Genomic DNA, 25,480 nt, shown 5'->3' with positions numbered 1-25,480 from the left:
GGCAGCCCATAGAACCATACATAGGAAAATGATGAAATTGAAAGGGGTGGTCATGAATAGCACCTTTACCAAATTTAAGGTCTCTAGGACATACTCTATAGCACCACCACCATGTCAAAAAATGTACTTTTCTTTTGTAAATATCTTTTTAACTGTTTGTCGTAGAGACACATCTGTTTTGTCTGATTACTCTCCTTCTGATGGTTCCAATGCACCCCTCACATTAAAACTCTGCCCATTACAGTGGCCGCCATCTAGGATTATGGCATTCATCATTTTTTCACTTCTGCTCCTTTAAACTTTGCCTGATTTGCACACAAAATGGCTCAAAATGGGACTTTATTGATCCAGGTGCAATCCCCACCTCAGCAAGTCATGCATTTGAAATGTGTGTAGTTATGGAGATTTTGTTTTGTCCTTACTGAATGGAGGCTGGGCTTTTCCACAATCAAATGTTGATTTGCATCTTTGTTGAAAAGCTGCATGAATATAAAGTTGATCATTGTAAAACCTGTGCTTGGCTGTGATTCTTCGAAGCTTGGTATGTCCCTTTGTTAACCAGCAAATGTGTGGTGAAGTGGATAGCACATTGAACAGTGGATTGGAAAGTTGTGAGTTCAAATCCATCTTGGGGGCAATGTGGTCTATGCTTGCTCTGTGAGATCTTTGTGTTGTGCAGTGTTTATTTATTTATTTTTGTCTGATTACACTCCTCTTGCTGATTCCAAAGGACCCCTTACATTAAAACTCTACCCATTACAGTGGCCACCATCTTGGATTATGTCATTTGTCGTTTTTTCACTTCTGGTCTCCAGACCGAGTCGCACAGAATGTACTATACAGAAGTTTGATATTTGACTTTGTTGAAAAGTTATACAAATAAAGTTAACGAGGTGGCTGTGAAATCGTATTTGAGGCTGTAGCTCGGCAATGCTGTGTCCTATCGAAACGAAACTCTGTATGCCTCATGAGGACCATGGTCTGAGGGCACTTGCAGAGTTTCGCAACAGTGCCACATATAGGTCAGGAAATTTGAAAAATTGCTTTTTTTGCCTGTAACTTTTGAACCGCCTACTGCCTCTCCACCATATTGACATTTATTAAAAATTATATATTTTTTAAATACATTGTCGGATTTCAAAGAAAATTGGTATGCATAATCGACATCATGTCCTGATGATACTAGAGCAGTTTGGAGACAGCACTACCTAGAGTTCAAAAGATAACCCACACTTGTGTGCTGACTCTAACTTCAGGAAGTCTCTTTGCCACTCAAAAGGCATCGGCTCAGTGTGTTAAAGCACTGAATTGTAGTATGTCAATTTGTGGGTTTAATTCACAAGTGGACCAGTGTTAGAGTTGATGTTATATTGTACTGGAGATCTTTGTATTGCTTACTGAATAGTTGCTGGGCTTATTACAGATCATTTCAATTTGCAGGTATACTTGTTCTTCTGTCACAGTGATGTTCTTCTAATATATATGGGAGTGATATCTTTTGAAAGGATTGAGAAGTTTGGAGACAGCATCACTTGTACGTAGATCAAAAGAACATGGTCTGTTTTGCATGTTTATCGAGCTACATGCTATGATAGGTTAGCATGCTAAATGTTGGGTTTTCTGTTTTTTAAGGCTATTTGATCACATTGCTATCTGTAGGGCAACATTAGCTTAGCATACTAATCAGTTAACATGCTAATCAACACATTTGTAATGCTATTTGATCACAATGCTATCCGTAGGCAACATTAGTTTAACATGCTAATAAACTAGCATGCTGATCAGTTAAATACATCATGACCAGTCTGTTCTTTCTTTCTGCTCTGTTTGATATCAGCTATATTGGCTCTCCACCATTTTGAATACTTTTGTTTATTCAAAACTTGCAGACTCACAGCTTGGTATGTCTCTTCAGTAGCTGTAAATCCTTTGGCAATATGGTCCAGTGGTATGGTGCACCATAGCTGTGTGCCTTGAAGACCAAAATGTTATTGGTTTGAGACTAGCTTGGGACGTCTGGGAAGACTTTGAGTAATTGCAAGATGCCTCATAGCCTGTTTGTTTGTTCTTTATTTCTGTTGTATTTGATATCAGCCATATCAGCACTCCACCCTTTTGATTATTTTTTTATTTTATTTTAAATGTGGCGCAGTGGTTGTGCCATGTCTGTGTTGGAGATCAAAAGTTTCCTGGTTCAAAACCAGCTTGGGGCAACTTTAATTTTTTGGAGTATTTGCAAAATACATTATGACCGGTCTGTTCTTTCTTTCTGTTGTGTTTGATTTCAGCCATATCGGCTCTCCACCATTTTGAATACTTTTTTAATTCAAAACCTGCTGACTCTCAGCTTGGTATGCTTTTTTTTTCAACACCTGGGGCAATGTGGTCCAGCAGTAAAGTGTGCCATACTTATGTGCTGTGTTGATTGAAAGGTTGCTGGTTCAAGACCAGCTTTGGGCAACTTTGAAAACTTAGTAATTGCAAAATACATAATGACCGGTTTGTTCATTCTTTCTCTTGTGTTTGACATCAGCCATATCAGCACACCACCATTTAAAATAAAAATTGTATTCAAGAGAGGTCATGTGACACCATGCAAGAAGCAGACATGTGAACGACAAGCTCTGCACACTTTGCTAAATTTTTTATTATTCTCATGTTATAATTTGGTGAAATTCGAGACACCCAGTTACACATTTGCTCTTTGAGGTAAAACATGGCAAAGAAGTCAAAATCATCAGGCTCTGGAGACATTAAAAGACACTTACATGTTCAGGATGAAAGCCCCGACATACCTACAGACTGGAGACTCGATTTGGATGGCGCGGCAGGAGAGGAGATCCAGCGTCAGTTGTCCAACATGTCGGTGATGTTGATGAAGGTTCTTGCTGACTTGGAGGATCTCGCTGTAATACGTTGATCGATTACGGCGATGGAAATAAAATTCTCTGAGTAAGTTACAACAGTGTCGGATGCTGAGAAACAAATCGATTATTTGGAGTCTTCGGAGAGGAATTAACTACTCCACTACTCCGCCAGCGACCAAAGTTGATCTGGAACGTATTCTTGAAAAGCTTGAAGATCTTGAGAATAGAAACCGCAGGAATAACGTCATAATTGTTGGAATTCCTGAACATGAGGAGGGCAGAGATATGGTGAAATTCCTAGACGAGCTCTTCCCGAGTCTGCTCGACATAACAGGCCACAAGCTGGAAATCGTGCGAGCTCACAGAGACCCAGCTCACAGATCTGCTGAGGGAGACAGGCCCCGATTGTTGCGCCAGGCGAGGAGCAAATGGAAGCTTTCTTTGAGGAATCATAATATTTTCTTGTTCCCGGACTTTGCGAGTTCGACAAGAGAGAAACGCGATCGGTTCAAGGAATGCAAGAAACTCTTACATCGGCGAAAGATCTCGTTTGCTCTGATGTTTCTGGCCAAACTGAGAATAGAAACGAAGAACGGTCGCAAAGTATTTACATGCCCCAATCAGGCAATGTCTTTTATTGAATCATTGGGTGAGTAAACCATTGGATGTTTCTCATATGAGTGGGTCTGACTCACTGTACTTACTCTGGCTTTTGAGGAAGCTAGGCATCATTTTGGTTTCTTTTTGCATTGGCTCCGCCTAGCGGCTGGAGTTTGTTTTATGAATAACACTTTCCTTAAAGAAGTTTTTACATTGATAAAAGATTACTTTTGCATTGAAGTTCCCGGCTAGTTTGAGAGTGGACACTATGGATGACTGCAAAATATCTACATGCCCACACAAAGGATGACTTCTATAAAGTTGACGGATTGTGTAAGTCATGGTATATACTTTTATGCGGCCTCCTAGTGATTTGACTTGACCATCCGGGGAACCGGGATGTCGGTTTTGTTTCTTTTTGTGTTGGCTCCGCCTAGCGGCTGGAACTTGTGCCGTTTACAGGACACTGGAATAATTACGTCATCCGCTGAACTCATAACAGCTGGCTCACTGAACATTTGTTCGTCTATCTGTGAAACTGAAAGGTTTTATATCAGCTGAAATTTGTTTTGTGGAGGATCACAACTTTAAAACAATTCTGTGAATTAATCTACATGTTCTGTGTTCATTCTTCCTTTTGGCTAGGGGTAATTTTACAAAGTATGTTCTGTTATGTAATTTTGCTTCACAAATTTGTGAGGCAAAATTGAGCAATCTGATGGCAAAGTTGTCGTGGGGGCTCGTGTGAGTTCATGGACCTTTTGAGTTTAGAGGGATTGTCACCGGTTGGCGCTTTCGTGCGCGAGGTTAATGCGCATGTTTTTCTTTTTTCTGTTTGTTTTGTTCAGGGGGAAGTTCAGGGTTTGATTGTTTCACTAATGGGGAATGTGGTCTGTATAATTTTGTTTTTTACACACTGTTTCTTTTTTTTATTATATCAATATGTCAGTTGTTAATATGAGTGTACTATCTCTCTCCACATGGAATGTAAATGGGTTGGGGCACCCCATAAAAAGAAGGAAGGTTATTACTTTTCTTAAACAAAAAAATATGATATAGTGTTTCTTCAAGAAACACATCTCTCCCCCCAGGAAGCTGAAAAATTTGGGAAGATATGGGGTGGACATGTTTTCTTTAGTGTTGGCTCAAGCAAGAGCAGGGGAGTTATTATATTGGTAAATAAACATCTACAATTCAAATTTCTCAAACAGAGTAAAGATAAATTAGGAAGAGTCATTATTGTTTTAGCTGAAATTCAAGGGCAAAGGTTGATTTTGGCTAATATTTATGCGCCTAACGCTTATGATCAGGGCTTTTTTATAGATTTTGAAGGGATGTTGCAAACTGCTGGCACCCCTTATGATATAATATTGGGAGGAGACTTTAATCTTTTGATGGACTCAGTCCTTGATCACCTTGAAACAAAAGTGTGTAAGCCCCCTAGAGCAAACTTAACGCTTCACAGGATGTGTAAAAATCTTGGTCTTACAGATATTTGGAGACTTTTGAACCCATCTGGTAGGGACTATAAATTTTTTTCATCAGTCCATAAAATGTATTCTAGAATAGATTTTTTTTTTTGATATCCAAGTGCCTCATTTCATCTGTTGTTGATTGCTCAATTGGAAACATCTTAGTCTCAGATCACGCCCTGGTGAGTTTAGAGGTGGTGCCACATATGGAGAAAAATAAATCATATAGTTGGCGCCTTAATGTGTCCCTTTTGCAAAATTCTGATTTCCAACAAATGCTAAAGGCTGAAATCAGTGTTTATATGGAGACCAATTGGTCCTCAGTATCCACTGTGGGTGTGGCTTGGGAGGCACTTAAGGCAGTTCTTTGGGGTCGGATCATACAGTATGCCTCATTCATCAAAAAATCCAAAGCACGAGAACTCGTGGAGTTGGAAGGAAATATTAAAAATGCCGAAGCAGAGCTGAAGCGCCGTTTGTCATCCGATGGCCTCAGAGAATTTACTCGATTGAAATACAGATATAATACTATTTTGTCACGGAAAGTGGAGTTTTGGTTATTCAGGGCAAGACAGTCATACTTTGAGTCGGGGGACAAAGCAGGAAAACTTTTGGCTAGATATATAAAGCAGAGAGAGTCTTTTTCTACCATTCCCTCAGTGAAATCTGCTGGTGGTGACATATTTACCTCAGCCATTGATATTAATAATGCTTTTAAAGAATTCTACTTTGATCTCTATAGTTCCATGTCTTCGTCTACTGATGAAGATATTAGAAACTTTGTGGAACCATTAGATCTCCCTAAACTGACGACTGAGCAAAAACATTTTCTTCATTCTGAGATAACCTTGGAGGAGCTTGGCAAGGTTATTAAGGCCTTACCTACAGGCAAGGCTCTGGGGCCTGACGGCTTTGCTGCTGAGTTTTTCAAATCTTATGCTACAGAACTGGCTCCACTTTTGTTAGAAGTTTATACGGAATCACTGAAGAATGGAAAGATTCCGCCAACCATGACACAAGCCCGGATCAGTCTGATTCTTAAAAAGGACAAAGATCCAAGCGAGTGTAAAAGTTGCTGTCCAATTTCCCTGATCCAGTTAGATGTAAAAATTTTGTCAAAAATTCTGGCTAATCGATTAAGTAAAGTTATGACATCTCTTATACATATAGATCAGGTGGGGTTTATTCGGGGTCGTAGCTCTTCTGATAACATTAGGCATCTCATCAATATCATGTGGTCAGTAGTGAATGAACAATCTTCGGTCGCTGCCATCTCACTTGACGCCGAAAAGGCAATTGATATGGTAGAATGGGATTATCTTTTTAAGGTTTTGGAAATATACGGGTTCGGGAGTATGTTTATTGGATGGATTAAGTTACTTTATAGAAACCCAGTAGCGGCGGTACAAACAAATGTACTAATTTCAGATTATTTTACTTTGGATAGGGGCACCCGGCAGGGTTGCCCTCTTTCCCCATTATTGTTCTGTCTTGCCCTGGAACCATTAGCAACCGCGATAAGAAAGGAGGGTGATTTTCCAGGGGTGGTGGCGGGAGGTATGGCGCATAAACTCTTGCTTTACGCAGATGATATTTTATTATTTGTCTCTGACCCCAGTAGATCTATGCCTTGCCTCCACAAAATTATTAATTCCTTTTCTAAGTTTTCAGGATATAGAGTCAATTGGTCTAAAGCCGAAGCTTTGGCTCTGACAGCGTACTGCCCAGAAACGGCTTTCCAGCCAGGTGCTTTCCAGTGGCCCAAACAGGGCATTAAGTGTTTGGGTATTTTATTTCCAGCAAATTTGTGTGATTTAGTTAGAGTTAATTTTGACCCCTTAATAAAACGGTTTTCAAGCAATGTGGGCAGGTGGGCTTCATTACATTTATTTATGATTGGGAAGGTTAATGTTATTTATTATCAAAATTCAATTACTTACTGCAGTCTCTCCCTGTAGATGTCCCCCTTTCTTATTTCAAGCAATTTGATAGCATAGCAAAGTCTTTCATTTGGAATGGTAAACGTCCCAAATTACATTTCAATAAGTTACATTGGCCGATTGACAAAGGTGGGCTAGGCCTACCCAAGATTTTATTTTATTATTATGCATTCGGTCTCAGACATTTGGCTCATTGGTCGCTTCCAGCTGAGAGAGCCCCTCCCTGGTTCTGTATAGAACAGGAAGTTCTTGCCCCTATTTCGCCACTGCAGAGCCTTTCTATCAAATTAATCGGAGAAGCTAAGTTACATCCCGTTATCTCGCACTTGAACTCGGTATGGACTAAAGTGTCCAGACTGTTTAATTCTGAAATTTTTTAAATGTTGCCTCGAGCATATGGCTGAACACCAAACTATGCATCAACAAGTCCCCTTTTTGCTGGTCAGAGTGGATTGGGAGGGGGGTTACTACACTCGGTGACCTGTATGAGAATGGAGTGTTGAGATCCTTTAAAAATTTGGTTAAACTTTTTGGGATTCCTAGATCTCAGTTCTATAAGTATTTACAACTGCGCCACCTGCTCTGTACTGTTTTTGGAAGTGGTTTACACCCTCCTAAAGCGGCAGACACTTTGGGAGAGGTGATTACTGCTTTTGGAAAAGGTCATAAGGCATCAGTGTATTACTCCCTACTAATTCAGAGTCTGGGAGACGGAACTTCAACTTCTCTTAAGAGATTATGGGAGAAAGATCTAAATTTGGTATTGGAGGAGGAAGAGTGGGCTGGGATTCTTAAAAATGTCAAATCTGCATCCAGAGACGCAAGCATGCAATTTAAGATTTTACATAGAGTCTGTTGGACCCCCTCTAGATTGCATAGGCTTGGTCTTAAAGACACACCCACCTGCTGGCGATGTCAGTTAGAAGATGGAGACACAACCCATGTCTTTTGTGGATGTGTTAAGATGCAGGAATTTTTGATGAGGATTCAGAGTTTTATGCGTGAGGTTTTGGCCTCTCAAATTTGATTTATCCCTAGACTCTGTATCTTGGGAGATGGGGAAGTCATTAATTTGGAGAATAAGCACATGAAAAACTGGGTCCTATCTATTGTTATGATAGCCAGACAGATCACTTTGAGGAGTTGGAAGTTGGCTGGAGTGCCCCCTTCTCAGGAGTGGTGTTCAGAGATGGCCAGAGTGGCAGCTCTTGAGGAGGGGGTATCCAGAAGACTGGGGAGTCTGGACATGTTTGCGAAGAAGTGGGGCAGATATCTGTCTTTTTTGGAGGGCTCTTGGGGAGGGACAGTGGAGAGAGAGGTGTAGGGGTTTTATGTGTGTGATTGTTTTATTTATTTTTATTTTTATTAATTAATTAATTTGTTTTGGTTGTGTGTCTATTGCCATATCTGAGATTTTTGAATTCTGTTTACTGAATGGTTGCTGGGCTTTTTCCTGAGCAAATTTTTATTTTCCCCTTTGTTGAAAAGTTACTTTAATATAAAGTTGATCATGGTAACAGCTGTGCTCGGCTGTGATTCCTCTATGGTTGGTATGTCCTTTTGTTGAATGGCAACTGAATGGCTTTGTATAGTAGTGGATAGCACACCGAACTTTAGAATAGAAAGTCGTGTTCCAATCCATTCTGGATTGAAGTGATCTGTATTTGTTCTGTGAGATCTTTGGGTTGTGTTAAGTGTTGCCATTCTGGTGGTTGGGCTGTGGTTTGCAGCTGTATTTTTTTTATTTAGGTGATTGCTGTTTTAAAAATATACAGGTTTAATAATTTTTTTTAATGTATTCACAAAATAACAGAACTACCTAGTGATCCTTATTAATTTAGATCCTTTTTCAGTGAAGATTGTACTTGTTTTCATTGTATTTTTAATAAAACTTTTTTTTTTTTGCAACATGAAGATGAAAGAAAATGTAGTTAAATCTTTTAAAAGCATTTTTTCCCCCAGTAAAAACATGAAACATTTTATTTATAATAATTTTTGATTATTTATTTGGGGGGGGGGGGGGTGCAAAAGTTTTTCTTGTTTCAAAGGGGGGCATGAACCGAAAAAATTGAGAACCACTGAATTAGATCATAAATACAATTGTAAATATAAACATAATAATTGAAAAATAAACTATGACCTAAAGATATAAATCTCATAAATATTTGTTTCAAAAAACAGCTACAACAGTAATAATTATGGACATCATTTCAAGTTCCACTATATTTTCAGAGTTTGGACATGAAGTTCATTACCATCTGCTGGTGGAATCTCCAAACTGCGAATGCAGGAAATGAGTTTAGACTTTGCTCTGCAAACAGACGTGCTTTTAAAACGATGTAGTGCAATTACATATTTCTCAGGAATAGAAATTTGCTCTTTGCGGCACTTAATTTATATACAATACGCTCACATTTTGCGTGCATACACCCACAGATAGCGCTAACACTCTTTTTATGCTCTCAGAATGTCAGCTGATGAAGACTGAGAGGCCAAAGGCGAACACGTTTATTATTCGGTGCCTGCAGTGGACTACTGTTATTGAACGCACCTTTCATGTTGAGACCCCAGAGGAAAGGTTGGTTTATTGTATGTACAAACATTACACCAGTTCATCACCTTATAGAATTACAAAAATAATGATTTCCAATTGATCAGAGAAACAGATAGCAATTCATTTCTCTATGTGTATGTTATACTTTAAAAAAAGCTTTAAAATAAAGAATTGGATTAATCAGTTACTTTTTCTGCAGGGAGGAATGGACGAAGGCCATCCAGGCTGTGGCAGATAGTCTACAGAAGCAGGAGGCAGAGAGAATGGACTCTTCGCCCGACCCCATGGACATGGAGATGTACCTGTCCAAACCTCGCCTCAAAGTGGTAAGACTGCAGTCCACACACAGCATCATAACATGTGAGGCCCAAATCACTATGCAGAGAAGTTAGATTTGAGCTATACCTCCTGTGTTTCCTCATCCCAGTGTTATTGCCAGTTGATAGGAGTGAGTCTTTCCTGTGTTTTTCCTCCTTTTTGTGTCAGCGCTGAATTATTATAGGTTGATTGCCATGGCCAATATTTTGTATGTTTCCTTCATAGTGGATGAGGTAACCATGTAATCGTAAATGGCTAGCATGTAGTGCACATGCTCCAGACACATTGAATTGTCTATAAAAATAGCAAAAAGCCCCCAAATATTATTTTTTTAGGTAAACAGCAACAGATCAAGTGAATGTCAGATATATGGGTGATTCACAGGTAACCCTTGAAGAAAATGTCCTAGTTGTATTTTACTCCATAAAAGAAATAAACAAGAAATATTCTATATTTTACATATAGAAAATGAAGTCTATTTTTAGGGCCATTATGTTTTTTTACAATGTGACATTATTTTAATGACAGTTACTTGCATTTAGCCCCCTATTTACATTACCACAATGTGAAAATTATGGCCATTATGATATTATCATTAATGCAGTGTGAAAAAAAATATTATAATTGAGTATTTATGCATCATAGTAGTACTTTCTTGGTACCGACTTTCATTTTTGCTGATTTTAATTTCAAAAATCATTGTATGACAGCATCTTTATACTATAATAAAAAGGACTGTGTTGTGGTAATGAGAATCATCATTTGAAGCAATAGGAATAGTGAAACATCCAGATGTGTTACGGTAGGGGTTAAATGTGCTTAAGTGTCCTCAGAATAATGTCACAATGCAAAAAATCTTGAAATGAAAATTGACTCTATTTACTTTCTTATTGCATGTTCCTGTTATTATTGTGAAGAATGCACTTAATGAAGTATATATAATAAAATGCATTGTCTTAATTCAAATGTTCCTTTTCTGCTGATATCACCTTGGCTATTGATTTATGTTAACCAATGGCCAAATGGCTATTTAGATATTGTTTTACTAGACTCGCATTGTGACAAAAATGGGTTTCATGTCAACTTTTGATTTACTAATTGGATTTATAACTGTATTGTAATTTGTTTCTCAAAGACTTATTTTTATGTTGTGTAGACAATGCATGACTTTGAATACCTCAAACTCTTGGGGAAAGGCACTTTTGGGAAGGTCATTTTGGTGAAGGAGAAAGCCACAGGTAAATACTATGCCATGAAAATCCTCAAGAAGGAGGTGATAGTAGCAAAAGTAAGTCCTGCCCTTTTATTCTCTCTACTTTTTGTTTAATATAAATGCTTTTAAACATCGCTTTGTGTGTTGTTTGCAGAGTGTTTTGGGGAAAATGTATCTGAAAGGAAGTTTGCCCAAAAATGATAATTCTATCATCATTTACTCACCCTTATACCGTTTCAAACTCGTATGATTTTCTTTTTTCTGCTGAACACAACGTAGATATTTTGATGGAGATATCCATACTATGCAAGACATCGGGGTCAAACACTTCCACGCTCTGCATTGGATGGATATATTAACATCATATCTCCATCTTCCAAAAATATCCAAAATATCTTCATTTGTGATCCGATGAAAGAAAGCCTTACGAGTTTGAAATAGCATAATGGTGTATAAATGATGAGAGAATTTTTGGGTAAACTACTAATTTAAAGCTGAAATTATGATTTTGTTCATATTAATATACTTTCTTCTATCCCAGCTTAATATAAAAGGACAACTTTACGTTAGCCATTTGTAAGTTCATTTCCTACTAAAAAGTAGGCCTGTCAAGTAAAATGTACATGATGTGCTGATTAATTAATCAAATTAATCGCAGTTAATCGTATATAATCGATATTTACTGAGAAATGCCCCCAAATAAAGATAATTTAAATATAATATATAATAAATATTATAATTCAGATCATTTAAATACATTACATTGCATAGATATGCTGTATTGTGGCAGCAGACAATTTAAGCATTTTTACAATACAGAAAATGGCTTAAAAGTCAAAATATTGTTAATAATGTTTTATTGACATATCATTGAACATAACCCTATTATTGGCCTACTTGGTCATGTTTCACTACTTTTCATCATCTCAGCCCTTACCAAAATCTAGAGTTCTGGCAAACTTGCGGCAAATTCGCCACTCATTATTTTCACATGCAAATGAGCTTTGCGGCAAACTCTTCATTGTCGCCAAAGGTTGGTTGCAGGTCCTCCACTACCGCTGAAGTGATGCAAACTTCTAGCTAACATTTGCAGTGAATCGCAAGCTCATTTGAGTGAAAATAATGAGTGGCGAATTTGCGGTAAGATTGCAGCAAGTTTGTCAGAACTCTAGATTTTTCAGTAAGGTTACTCATAAGCGCTATGTTTTTTAAATGCTTTGTGAAGTTAAATGTAGTTTTAAACTTTGAAAAATGCATCTCGAAATCCCTGCATTCCATTGTGCCTGGTCCAGGTGTCCTTGAGCGCAAAAGTGCGTCTGTGGAAAACTGTGCTGCCTGCCCTGTTGCTCACATTGGTTTAACAATGCGTGTTGCCTGTACAGCTAGAGCGCTGACTGCCCCCTACTGCCACATCAAGGTGGTATAACAAGTTTGAATCGGCCAATTGTAGGAACATTCCTTGTTACGGAATTTACGTACAAACCGAGAACAACAAATTGCGTTTTTTTTTTTATCATTAATCACACTAAATGAACATGTTAAATCGACCTATTAAATAAGCTGTACTAAAAAGTAAAAACAGCAACAATTGGTCAGCCAATGACGAGTTTGGGGTAAGACATCTGTTTGTCTGACCAGTTGCATGAGGTGGGAAGTGTTTGTGGAACCTGTTCAAAAGCAATAATTTTTGCAATTCCATATGATGACACTAGTGGAGCAGAAATTACACATTTCAGCTTTAACTATACATGCCTCACAAGCACTAACATTTCTTTTTATTTCTTTATATATTTGTAGGATGAGGTAGCACACACACTTACTGAAAACAGGGTCCTCCAGAACTCCAAACATCCCTTCTTAACCGTAAGATGATTGTACCAAAATTGGTACATTTAAGATTTAACAATATATCAGTATTAGCAGTTTGACATTTACATCAATAAATGTCACATTAATTCTTGCATATTGTAAAAAAAGGAAATATCATTTGTTTTCTCTTCTGCAGGGTCTTAAGTATTCTTTCCAGACTCATGACCGCTTATGTTTTGTTATGGAGTATGCAAATGGAGGGGAGGTGAGCTCTTATAAAGATGAAGTTTAGCGTTAAATGATTGTTAAAACTAACCAAATACATATTTTTATATCATTTGCATGCAAACAATTATTCACAGAATGTTTGTAGGTATATAAGCCATTTTATTACAGAACATTTTTTGCTTTTTCTCCCAATTCCCAATGTGCTTTTAAGTCCTTGTGGTCATGTAGTGATTTGCCTCAGTCTGGGTGGTGGAGGACAAATCCCAGTTGCCTCTGTGTCTGAGACCATCAACCTGTGCATCTTATCACATGGCTTGTTGAGTGTTGCCACAGAGACATAGCGTGTGTGGAGGCTTCATGCCATCCACCGCGGCAACCATGCTTAACTCACCATGTGCCCCACTGAGAACGAACCACATTATAGCAACCATGAGGAGTTTACCCCATGTGACTCTACCCTCCCTAGCAAATGGGTCAATTTGGTTGCTCAGGAGACCTGGCTGGAGTCACTCAGCATGCCCTGGGATTTGAGCTAGTGAGCTAGCGAGCTCCAGGGGTGGTAGCCAGAGTATTTTACCACTGAGCTACCCAGGCCCCCTTTATTACAGAACATTAAAAAATAATATGTGGGTTTTGATATTTATTTTTTATATCACAGCTTTTCTTTCATTTATCGCGAGATCGAGTATTTTCGGAAGAGAGAGCGCAGTTTTACGGGGCAGAGATCGTCTCAGCTCTGGACTACCTCCATTCTGAAAAAAACGTTGTTTACAGAGACCTAAAGGTAAGATGACTTAAAAAATGAACGTTGAATGAAACTTTTTTTTTTTATACAGGAGGAATTGTGTATCATAATTTCAAATTCATGCAATGACTTGTTTGAAAGAATGTTGAAATTGAAAATGTTGTATTAAAGGGATAGTTCATCCAAAAATGAAAATTCTGGCATCAATTACTCACCCTCATGTCATTTTAAGCCCGTATTACTTTTCTCTTCTGTGCAATACCCGACCTTTAGTACTCTCTTCCTTACAATGAAAGTAAATGAGGAATAGGGCTGTCAAGCTCCAAAAAGGACGAAAAAGCACTATAAAGGTAGTCCATACGACTCATGTTCTATTTTCTAAGTCTTCTGAAGCCATATGATAGCTTTGTACAGAGAACATGCTTAAATTTAAGTTAACATAAATGCTTAACAGCCATTGATTTCATTGTATGGAGAGAGCAGCTTAGACATTCTGATATAAATAACCAGTTTGGTATTAGAAATTTCTTTTTTATATGAACTATTCCTTTAAGTATTATGTTTTCGTCACTATCAAATAGATATAACACAATAATGTAATTATTCTCTGGTAGTTGGAGAACCTAATGCTGGATAAAGATGGCCACATAAAGATAACAGATTTTGGCCTGTGTAAGGAGGGAATTACAGAGGGCACTACAATGAAGACATTCTGTGGTACGCCAGAGTATCTCGCTCCAGAGGTAATAAAGCATTTGGTAAAAAGTATGTGAAATGGGTCAAATTTATGGACAACACAAAAAATATAGTATACAATAATACAATTAATAGTTATTTCAAATTGTATGTCTCACATTTAAAGTTCAAGACCATGTTTAGAAAAGTTCAAGATCAATTTTATTTGACATATTCACAATGGTTAACTTAGAATTAAAGATTGGGAGGAGAAACAATATGTATTTAGAATAAAAATACAGAATCAATGGTATTAATAACAGTTAAAAATATCGATTTTCAGATAATCGCAATCTTCGTTTAAACAATCTCGATATCGATTCATAAATCCCAAGATCGATCTTTCACTAAATGTGACAACCCTCTACAATCCGAGTATGTGACTAAAAATGTCAGTAATTAGCCACTGGCTAGGAAACTTTCAGATTTCACTCACCAGTGATGGAGTAGTATAGTGGCGAAGAAGTTCAGCACCGAGATCCTTTCACTGCCTGAGAGTAAAGGCTGAAACATATTCTATAAAAGTACGTGAACGCAGATGCGAGCACTTGACCACCACATTGCCAACACGCATTCCAGTTGAACATGCTTAATGTGCATTCTTGCGTTATCATGGCGGGAACAAACCTCTGTTCTCAAGGGGGCGATAGAGTTAACTTCAAACATCTGTGCCATTAAACTGGATGTGTTTTTATTCAGGTAAGTTGCTATAAAAATATTGACTTTTACTTACTTGCTCAGTAATATTCTCTTCAAACTGTTGCTCCGCAATGACAGTAGTTGAGTTGAAAGAGAAAACTCACCGTTGAAGCAGACAGTTCAAACTAATTTCGCAACAGCGCCCCTTGTGGCAATGTTGAGAATGCAGCGCATAGCTGCATTAAGTTATGAACTGTGGTCTGACACATTTCAGAATGCAAATCAAGCTTGCGTTGCAAGATACATCTGCATTCACTTATTGTTGATTAAAACCAACAAAAAAGAAACATTTACTTCTAATCACACATAGCATGGATGTGCATAAGAAACCACGCGCATTCTTTCTCTTCAATATGCGCTCACTGGCTAATGCCGATAGTCTTAAAGGGACAGTGCCAATTTTGCTCTACATATCAATGTCAATACTTGTAAACAGTGCAAATTATGCATTTAACCTCCTGAGAACCTCCGTGACTTCTGTGTGCATTTTCCATTTCATTTGTTTTGATTTGTAACTAGTAGCACCTAATAAACAAGCAAAAAATAACAAAAAAATGAATTTTTCTAGAGCAATTTTTTTCTAAATGTCTGTCCTCATATGTGGGCAGTTGTGAAATTTTAAGAAATACCAAGCTATAGAATATATTTTTTCATCAAATACTTTATTATGTGTCTAGGAGTGTTGGTTATTCATGTTTTTGAGACATTATAGACATTACAGCTTATTTTCTGGAAAGATGAATACATAATTCTGATTAAAAGCAATGGCCAGCATCACCCAATCACTGCCAATCATGTTAAAATAAAAAAAAATGAATTATAAAATACTGAATCTATGTACTGATTATTATTGTCCCATGTCTGCCAAACATGTTGAGTGATCCAAACATCATCTGCAGCCTGAAACTGAACTTTTGGTCGGATTTTAAGATTGAATGCACTTAGCTGCATAGAAAGCTCCCTTGCTCCCTATTTAGTGAATGACTTAACCCCTCAGTGGGCTGTATGTCTGCACTAGTCACACTTTGAAATGCACCTTATTTTCATCCTAACTCCATATTAAGCCTCTGAAAGCAACATTTTTCAGCTTTTGGATGAACCCATTTATTCTCAATGTGAAAATGCACAGTGAATATATAGAAACGCAATAACTAATGTTAATGAATAGCACCTTACTGTACAGTGTTAACAAAAAAATCATAACAAAATTTTGATTAAAATTAAGCAAAATGACCCACAGATTTGTTACTGTCAAAAGTTATTCAAAATACCAAACATGTTTCTGGAACGTCTGACAAAAAACCGCTCCACAGCACTCATTCGAATACTTCATGTTTATCAGTGTGGAAAAGCGTGAAAAATTAACTAAATATTCAAAGCAGCATATCAAATGAAACTAGAGACACTACTCTTTACAACCAAACAGGATTCAGTGAAAAACTTGAAGAGGTTTCTTACCAGAGGCACTTTTGTTGGCGCTGCACCCGTAGAAGCAGTTCATGGAAATCGACGCCATGGTGTTTGGTCACGTGACTCCATGCATCAGAAGTTTAACCCTTAAATGACTCCTTAGAGTGTCCTGAACAGTATGCAATGGGTTCAAATTCATTTAAATTTTGCGTTGCATATAGCGAGTCCTCGAATGAGGCCAAATTGTACTATTGAATATTTTCGAATTGTACCTAGAAGGTCCCTTTATAATTAGGTTTCATATTGAATTGATACTGAATCAAATCGTGAATTGGGAAATCTGTATGTGGTGGTGTAGTGGACTAAAGCACTGAACTGGTAAGTGGAAGGTTGTTGGTTCAATCCCCACAGCCACCACCATTGTGTCCTTGAGCAAGGCACTTAACTCCAGGTTGCTCCAGGGGGATTGTCCCTGTAATCAGGGCACTGTAAGTCGCTTTGGATAAAAGCGTCAGCCGAATGCATAAATGTATCAATACACAGCCCTAATAAGAAGTCAACATAAATATATATGTGTAACAGCATTAACTGTCAATAGAAATGTATGTGCAAGCATTATGTTAAGTTAAAAGTTCAAGGTACATGATTCCTGGTCTTTCTCAGGTTCTTGAGGACAATGATTACGGTCGAGCAGTGGACTGGTGGGGGCTGGGCGTGGTCATGTACGAGATGATGTGCGGCCGGCTGCCCTTCTATAACCAGGATCATGAAAAGCTCTTTGAGCTGATCCTCATGGATGAGATCCGTTTCCCTCGCACGCTTGGACCCGAGGCAAGATCACTGCTGTCAGGCCTGCTTCAAAAAGACCCCAGGCAGCGGTGAGAGACCTAACTGAATGTACTACAGCCAGTATTCTTTGGTCCCCTTGATGTGCTTATGGAGAATTCATCATAAATGGGGGATGAATTTTTCTCAAGGAAATGGCCCTTCGCTAAGCCCCACTTTGACATTACAAATACATTCACATTCATTTAGCAGCCACATTTATCTCAAACCAGAGGTTTTCAAACTGCGGTCCAGGGTCCCCCAGAGGCAGCAAGGGGTTGCTAGGGGCATCTGTAGAAAGATTTCAGAGAAAATGTTTTAAAAATGAATAATATTAAAGTAAACATTTACTGCATAGACCAGTGTTGGGCAAGTTACTCAGAAAAGTTACTAATTAATTATAATCAGATTACACTACTGCTTCATTGAAAAGTAATCACATTACTAATTACTTTACTCTTAAGTTACATTTTTCACAGAAATGTTTTTGTTTTATGCTCAACGAAGTCAAAATGTCTATAGTTCCTCCTTGTTCATTGTCACATGCAAGTCATACACTAACTGTACCACTACGCATTTCTCCCTTATAACGACTTGTTAGGGCGCACACGCCCTTTAGCTCACACAGAAATGCAAATAGACGTACATATAAACATAATTCTTGTTTTAAATGTATTCTACATAAATAATACTATTTTAGAAATATTTGTAACCCAAGTAATGTACTAAAAAAGTAATTAATCAGAGTAACTGTAATCTGATTACAAGAATTCAAAATGTTATGTATTACACTACTTTTTAAATACAAGTAATTGGATTACAGTTACTAAATACTTTGTAAATTCAACCCAATTGACATTATTGCATTTTCTTTGAATATTTGAAATGAATTTGACATTGTTACTGATTTATTTTGCTTTCTATACACTGTTCATAAATAATTAGCTGAATCATGATCATTTCAAGCAATATGTGGTGTGAAAAGCACAATACAAATAAATATAAATGGAATCGAAAATGTTTCTCTTCAATCTAGCATTGCTCTTATAGTGGGGTGGGTTAGTGTTTTTTTATATAAAAAAATATGCTGTAAACTAAGGAATATTCCGTGTTATTCTTTATTTAAGCTCAGTCAACAGCATTTGTGGCATAATGTTGATTCCCACAAAAATTTTATTTAGACTTTTTCTTTTAAAAAAAATTCCAGTGAGACACTTATAATGGAAGTGAATGGGGCCAATCAGTAAACGTTAAAATACTCACTATTTCAAAAGTATAGCCACAAGACGTAAACAATATGCATGTTAACATGATTTTAAAGTGATAAAATCACTAACTAACCTTTTCTGTGTAAAGTTATTGCCAATTTTACAACTTTGTTGCTATGACAATGTAATGTCAACAAACCCTAAAACCCAAAAACGACTGTAAACATGACAATTAAAACAACTTTACAGTTCAAATAATGCATGAGTTTTAACAGAAGAATTAATGTAAGAGCTTTTATAAAATTATAAGCTTCACATTTCTGCCTTAAAACCCTCTAAAAATTGGCCCCATTCACTTCTATGTTGTTCCACTTGTAACTTTGATTTTCGCTTTTTTTTTTTTTTTTTTAAGAAAAGGAAGGACGAGTCAAAAATGTTTTTTTATGATAATCAACATAATGCCACAAATGCTGTTGATTAAGTTTAGCTTGTATTAAAGGCAGAATACTCCTTTAATGCAAAGTATATATTTGTCTTTATAATATCACACCTACTATGTCTCACACAGTATAAATGGGTCTTTTTTTATGTGAAAAAATATATATAGCAGCCTTTTTATTTTAGGAAGGGGGTTCCTCGCAAGGGGTTTCATTTTGTTTGGCGGTCCTTGGCATCAAGCGACTTAAAAATGAGAACTACAACTTACTGCATTATTTATTCTAACAATAAACAACACAATTTATCCTGAAAAGTACAAGCTAGAACAGAAATTAAAGAGAGACTTTTTTTGTTGTTTGTCTGCAGGTTAGGCGGAGGACCAGACGATGCGAAAGAAATCATGCAGCATAAGTTCTTTGCGGGCATTGAGTGGCAAGATGTTTATGAGAAGAAGGTGAATAATAACAGCATGTAGCCATTGACAAAATACTTTTCATAACTGGAGACAGCTGAAATATAATAATAAATTTCTGTTTCTCCACAGCTTGTTCCACCCTTTAAGCCCCAGGTAACCTCAGAAACAGACACTCGCTATTTTGATGTGGAGTTTACAGGCCAGACCATCACCATCACGCCCCCAGGCCAAGGTGCTGCCCTTGTCTCACACTGCATGCTAAAGCTCCAATTTCATTGCTTAATACTAAAGGCACCACCTAGTGTTGGTGCAGTTCAAGTTACAGGATGCTGTACCAGAATCAAATCCATTGGACAGTGTTTTTTATTATGTATACCAGTGGTTATCAAGCTTTTCAGGCCAAGTACCACCACTGATCAAATCAGAACATCCAATTACCACCTAGTCACAACAATGTTCCTTCTGATTTTTTAATTTATTCTGAGTACAAGCTGAAGAACTTTGATAATGCAATATTTTTTAATAATATCAATGTTCCATCATTAAAATCATGGTGCTGCAAGACCATCTTCAGTCAGACTGACCTTTTACAGATCTATAATTTAGTATACAACAATTAAAATAATTATACATATGTAATACATAATAAATATCATAATTCAGATCATTCAAATACATGATACATACAATGTGGCAGGAGACAAGTAAAGCATTTAAAATACATATAATACATTTGATTTATTGTGTAATTACATGTTGTTCAGCAAAATTCTCACAAGATTCACATTTGCTGCTACTGAGGTTGAGGTACGGGTAGGTTTAGGAGTAGGGTTTAGGGTATGGGTTGGGGTAGGGTTAAGTTTCGGATTAGGGGTAAGGTTAACAGTGTACCTACAGATGTAATTAAATACAGGCACTTTAAATGTAAGTAAAAAAAACAAAATTACGCATGTACATAATAAGTACATTGTATCAAATGCTTAAGGACATTGAAAGTTAATGTTAAAGTCACCTAACATAAAGTGGGTCCCATAACTTTTTTAGGATGTTAAGTCAAATTAAACATAGTTTAAAACTTTGAAATCACATCTCGAGAACCCTGCATTAGGTTGTGTAGAGCAGTGTTTCCCAACCTTTTTTGCCGTAAGTACCCTCACAGCACCGCCAGTAAAGCTAAATCACACATTCATCGACACAAAACCAAAGATGTGTACCAAAGACTACATATCATTAATATTGTCAGTATTGGTTTGATCTATTAACATCCCTTTATCAATACCCAATAGGGCTGGATATTGATAAAGATTTTAATTTGAGTATATTTCTGTTGTAATGTCCATTTTACTTACATATGAAAGAAATAGTCTCTCAACTAATGTTGTTAATTATGTAGGAGACCTTCTAACTTGGCACATTACTAAGATATTTATTTGATTTTATCATTAGATTTTCAGAATTTTAGTCACATTTAATCTTTTTAATAATGTAGAAATTCCATGTATTCCATCGATAAATATGATATCTTGAAATGGCATACATTATATTTTATACATATGTTTTATTACATGTTTATTGATTACACGTATAATTTGTACTATTTATGAGTATTTACTGGGGCTGTAGATTTAACACGTTAATTCTTAGTGATTAATTCTATAAAAAAATAACGTATAAAAAATAAATAACACAATTAATCATGTCCCCATACCGTAAAAAGGAATATTCCTTATATCGGAGCAATTCAAGCTTGTAGTACCACCTGTTTTCTCCAGGGGCAGTAAGTGAAACTCCAGCTGTATAGACAACGCACAGTGTACGCAGACAGAGAACAAATCACACTTACCAACAGCAGACAGCACAAGATGAGAACGAGTTTCACAGCTTGATGGAGCACAAATCCGAAGGCAGGGATCTCAAGACATGTTTTTCTATGTTTCAAACTTCATTTGACTTGTCACAGCGACCTAAAGATGTTATGTTTATGACGCGACGCAACCAAGACACTCCAAAAGGATCCGTCTGACACAGGTGTACATTGACGCGTCCTTAAACAAGCCCTTATAATAAATCTCAGACTGATTGACGAATTCAGTTGCAAAATGGATCGCTGTGAACTGTAGGCCAATGATAAGCTTATGTTCAATAATATGGAAATAAACAATATATTGCATTCTAAAGTCACTTTTTGTATGGTCTTAATAATGTAATGCATTTTAATTGTCTGAATTTTTATATACCACTTGGGGTCAATTTACATAATGGTAAACTGGTGGTACGTGTCCACAGTTGAAGAACCACTGACTTACTATTTTGATGATACAGGAAATTACTTATTTTCTCTCTCTCTCTCTCTCTCTCTTTTTTTTTTTTTTTCAGATGAAACCATGGAGTGCTTTGACAGCGATAGAAGACCCCACTTCCCTAAATTCTCATACTCTGCCAGTGGCACAGCATAAAAAAGCCATGAAAACAGTTTCAAATGCACAAACACACCCGTTTTCCCTGAGGCACTGCTGACAACTTATCCAACGCCGTTGCCACTTAAGTAGTAACCCCCTCCCCAGACTTGGTTCACATTGTGAAGATTTCACCAGTGGTCATTATTTGGTTAATGAATTAAGAACTGCATATTAGCAGTTTCTGTTTGAAACAGGCTTGGTTCTCTTTACTAGGTGCAGTTGGTACAATTGTTCGATATGCATAATGTGCATTGTGAATAATGAAGACACTTCTAACACAATAATTTGGTACGTTTCTGGCAACAGAGTATTTCTTGTGTAAATGCAAAATAAATAACACACAGACCCTTTGATTTAAATAGAGTTGGAGTGAACATTATGTCAGAAGTATTGGTTACTGTATGTTCACTCACATTTCTACCACAACCCACAATTCACAAGTGCACCTAGTTTTCAAGACTTTAGTAAAACTTTAGTAAAAGTGGTCCGTTTTATTGAAAAATGTGTTATTGTAGTTTATCATGGTTTCTGTCCTGAGGACATGATATTACCTGAATACCAAAGAAATTATGATTTACAGAGATCAAAAACAACAGCGATACTTGTAAGTGGAATGATTTTATTCTCTTTCACACAAATAGTTTTTTTTTTTTCTTGTAGAACTACAGTCATGATGGATTGTATCATGCCTTCGTGCTATTGAGGACCTCACTATTTGCATAAACTTTGCAGGATTGAACTGAAGTTTGATTGCCAATATTTTTTAATATGTAATTTCACCCTAAACCTACTGTAAGTGCATACAGTAGCAAGAAAAATTATGTGAACCTTTTGGAATTAGCTGGTTTTCTGCATTAATTGGTAAGAAAATGTGATCTCATCTTCATCAGAGTCACAAATATAGACAAACAACAATGTGCTTAAGCTAACAACACACAAACAATTACAATGCAAAGTTTTTGGTGGAAAGCAGCGGCTTCCTTCGTGGTGTCCTGCCATGGACACATGCCTGTTTAATGTTTTCCATATAGTAGACTCATGAACAGAGATGTTCACCAGTTCCAATGATTCCTTCAAGTCTTTAGCTGTAACTCTAGGGTTCTTTTTTATCTCACTGATCATTCTGCGGTGTGCCCTATAAGTCATCTTGGCTGGACAGCTACTTCTAGGGAGAGGAGCCACAGTACTAAATCCTCTCCATTTATGGACAATTTGCTTAACTGTGGACAGATGAAAATGTAAGCTCTTCGACATAACTTTGTAGCCCTTTAAAGCTTAATGCACAGCAACAATTCTTGATCGTAGGTCTTCTGAGATCTCTTTTGTGAGAGGCATGTTCCATGTCAGCAGATTCTTCTTGTGAATAGCAAACTCAAAATGTTTGAGTGCTTTTTATTAGTCAAAGTAGCTCTAACCCACACCTACAATCTTGTTTCATTAATTGGGTGCCATATTTGCCAACTCCTGACTCTAATTAGCTTTTGTTGACGTCATTAACATTCACAATCACATACTTTTTCCATCCTACACTGTGAATGTTGAATTATGTATTCAATATGTACAAGAACAATACAATAATTTGTCTGTTATTAGTTAAAACAGACTGTGTTTGTTCATTATTGTAACTTACAGTAGATGATCAAACCAGGTTTTAAGACAAATGTATACATAAATGCAGGTTCACATACTTAATCTTGCCACTGTAAGCCATTTTCAGAACCACAGATTACAGCATGTAACCTCAAATTTGTAGGATTAGTTGAGAATATTTTCTAGTTATAATGATTTTTTTGCAGGAAATTATTTAAATGTCCTTGCAATTTATACAAAATATATCTACTGTCAAGTTGATGCGAGACGAGAATATTCTTTTGTAAGGGTTTAATTGCTAAATGTCAAGAACCAAAAAAAAAAAAAAAAAATGACAGAACATTTATTTTTGTATTCATGTGAATTTGTTGTTACACCAGAGAATGGCTACACTGCATCAACACAGTAAAAATTGCCAAAAAATTCTACATGTTTAATGTTTAAAACTCTCCTTACATAGTTTAACAATTTGCAGGTTTTTGGTTCACATGCCTAGTAGTTCCCAATATTTATTGTCGTTTTTACGCTAGTTGTAGCTTATATGAATTTATACAAAAATTGACATTTCAAGGAAGTCTTTACTAAACTTTCAAGACCGTTGTTTAAGAAAACAGTACTGCAGTCTATTCAATCAAAATAATGTGGTTTCTTTCATTGTTTTAAATTGTTTATTGAAAAAAACTGTCTTTATGATATGAACATTTCTTTTGTTTGAATTGACAAGTCAACAACAAATTCTGGTTTTACAAAAATGTAATCGCATTACATGCGTGGCGGTTGTAATTTGTATATTTGCAGGCCTCTGCAAATGTGCCATAATTGTTTCATTACATTATGAAATAATAATTTGAAAGATGCTGTTTCAGCATTTTGCCCTTAGATAAAACATTTGAAAAAATTTGCACAGACCAAACATTTCCAAGAATTGATTTGGTCCTTATTTGAATAATGAATGATGACCCAAAAATACCATTGAATGTAAGATGCTGGTCTATGACTTTCTCTATCTTTTCCTTTCTTTTTTTTTTTTCTACTTTGCTTTTATATTTTGTATAGTTTTTTTCTATTTCATGTTTAAGTGAAACATTTTGTATTGATACACCCCGTATCTAAATAACAAGGCTGGTTTTGAGAGAAATGTTCACAGTTTAATTTATTTTCTTATTTTACATGTTAGTGGAGGGCGGACTGAGGGACAAATTTAATATACCATGTTTTAAAAATTACGATCTTTTTTTTTTAATTTATTTTTATTTTTTTATGACACCATCTGCTGTCATGTTTGCCTCCCACCTTTAGAAGACAGATGTCTACACTTATACTGATTGTGTTGAACTAAGTGCACAAAGTGCAAGAAAGCCTTTACAGAAGACAAAATTAATTCAAGGAGTTTAATTAATTTAAATAACAAACATTACTGCTGTCATGTGTCAGGGTTTTACAAGAAGCTGTTTCTATATCACTCCAAAAATAAAATGTTGGATTTAATTAACTTTTTATTTGTTGTTATCTCAACAGGTTCCACATAACTATGTTAAAGGTGCACTCAATAACTTTTGTCTTTGTGTCATCTTGGACTTACATTAACACCTAGCAGCTTGGATGCAGCATCATTTAAAATCAATAGTTTTCAGTTTCAGATGCCATTGCAGAAATTTAATATTCGCAGTCAGTCATGATTACTTTGTAGAGGTTAACAGCTGGGTCCCCAATATGGATATTGAGGAATAAAAACTCAGAGTCAGGTTTGCAATCAATTGAGAGAGAGTTTACTGATTATTCTCTGCAGTTAGTTCAGAAAGACAGAAGGAGAAATAGAAGTACCCATTCAAAAACTTTCACAAGCAATTATAGTCATATGCAGATTGAATTAGAGGTGTCACAGTACAACACTGTGGCGCACAGGTGGAACTCGTTCACCACTTATCTCCCTGGCCTCGCTCTGCCCAGATGCC

At 36.6% G+C, this 25,480-nt stretch overlaps 1 protein-coding gene across 8 annotated transcripts in view; it reads left to right on the top strand.

The window, feature by feature from the left end:
- Positions 1-25,017, top strand: part of LOC127456734 (RAC-alpha serine/threonine-protein kinase-like) — an 87,269-nt gene extending 62,252 nt beyond the window's left edge. For 7 of the 8 annotated variants that reach the window (XM_051725273.1, XM_051725270.1, XM_051725269.1 and 4 more), the window contains 11 exons: positions 9,346-9,457; positions 9,633-9,759; positions 10,908-11,039; positions 12,762-12,827; positions 12,970-13,038; positions 13,660-13,785; positions 14,361-14,489; positions 17,254-17,468; positions 19,428-19,515; positions 19,606-19,708; positions 21,853-25,017. In XM_051725273.1, the coding sequence (XP_051581233.1) occupies positions 9,346-9,457; positions 9,633-9,759; positions 10,908-11,039; positions 12,762-12,827; positions 12,970-13,038; positions 13,660-13,785; positions 14,361-14,489; positions 17,254-17,468; positions 19,428-19,515; positions 19,606-19,708; positions 21,853-21,932 (1,247 nt within the window). In that variant the 3' untranslated portion in view covers positions 21,933-25,017. Of the gene's footprint in view, positions 1-9,345; positions 9,458-9,632; positions 9,760-10,907; positions 11,040-12,761; positions 12,828-12,969; positions 13,039-13,659; positions 13,786-14,360; positions 14,490-17,253; positions 17,473-19,427; positions 19,516-19,605; positions 19,709-21,852 lie in introns of those variants that run through there. The other variant, XM_051725277.1, reaches the window with a different exon arrangement.
- The last annotated feature ends 463 nt before the right edge of the window (positions 25,018-25,480 follow it).

Source organism: Myxocyprinus asiaticus, chromosome 19, assembly GCF_019703515.2.
Source record: "Myxocyprinus asiaticus isolate MX2 ecotype Aquarium Trade chromosome 19, UBuf_Myxa_2, whole genome shotgun sequence".
Lineage (NCBI taxonomy): Eukaryota > Metazoa > Chordata > Actinopteri > Cypriniformes > Catostomidae > Myxocyprinus > Myxocyprinus asiaticus.
The sequence above is the reverse complement of the archived record's forward strand: the minus strand, read 5'-3'. Positions and strand labels throughout refer to the sequence as shown.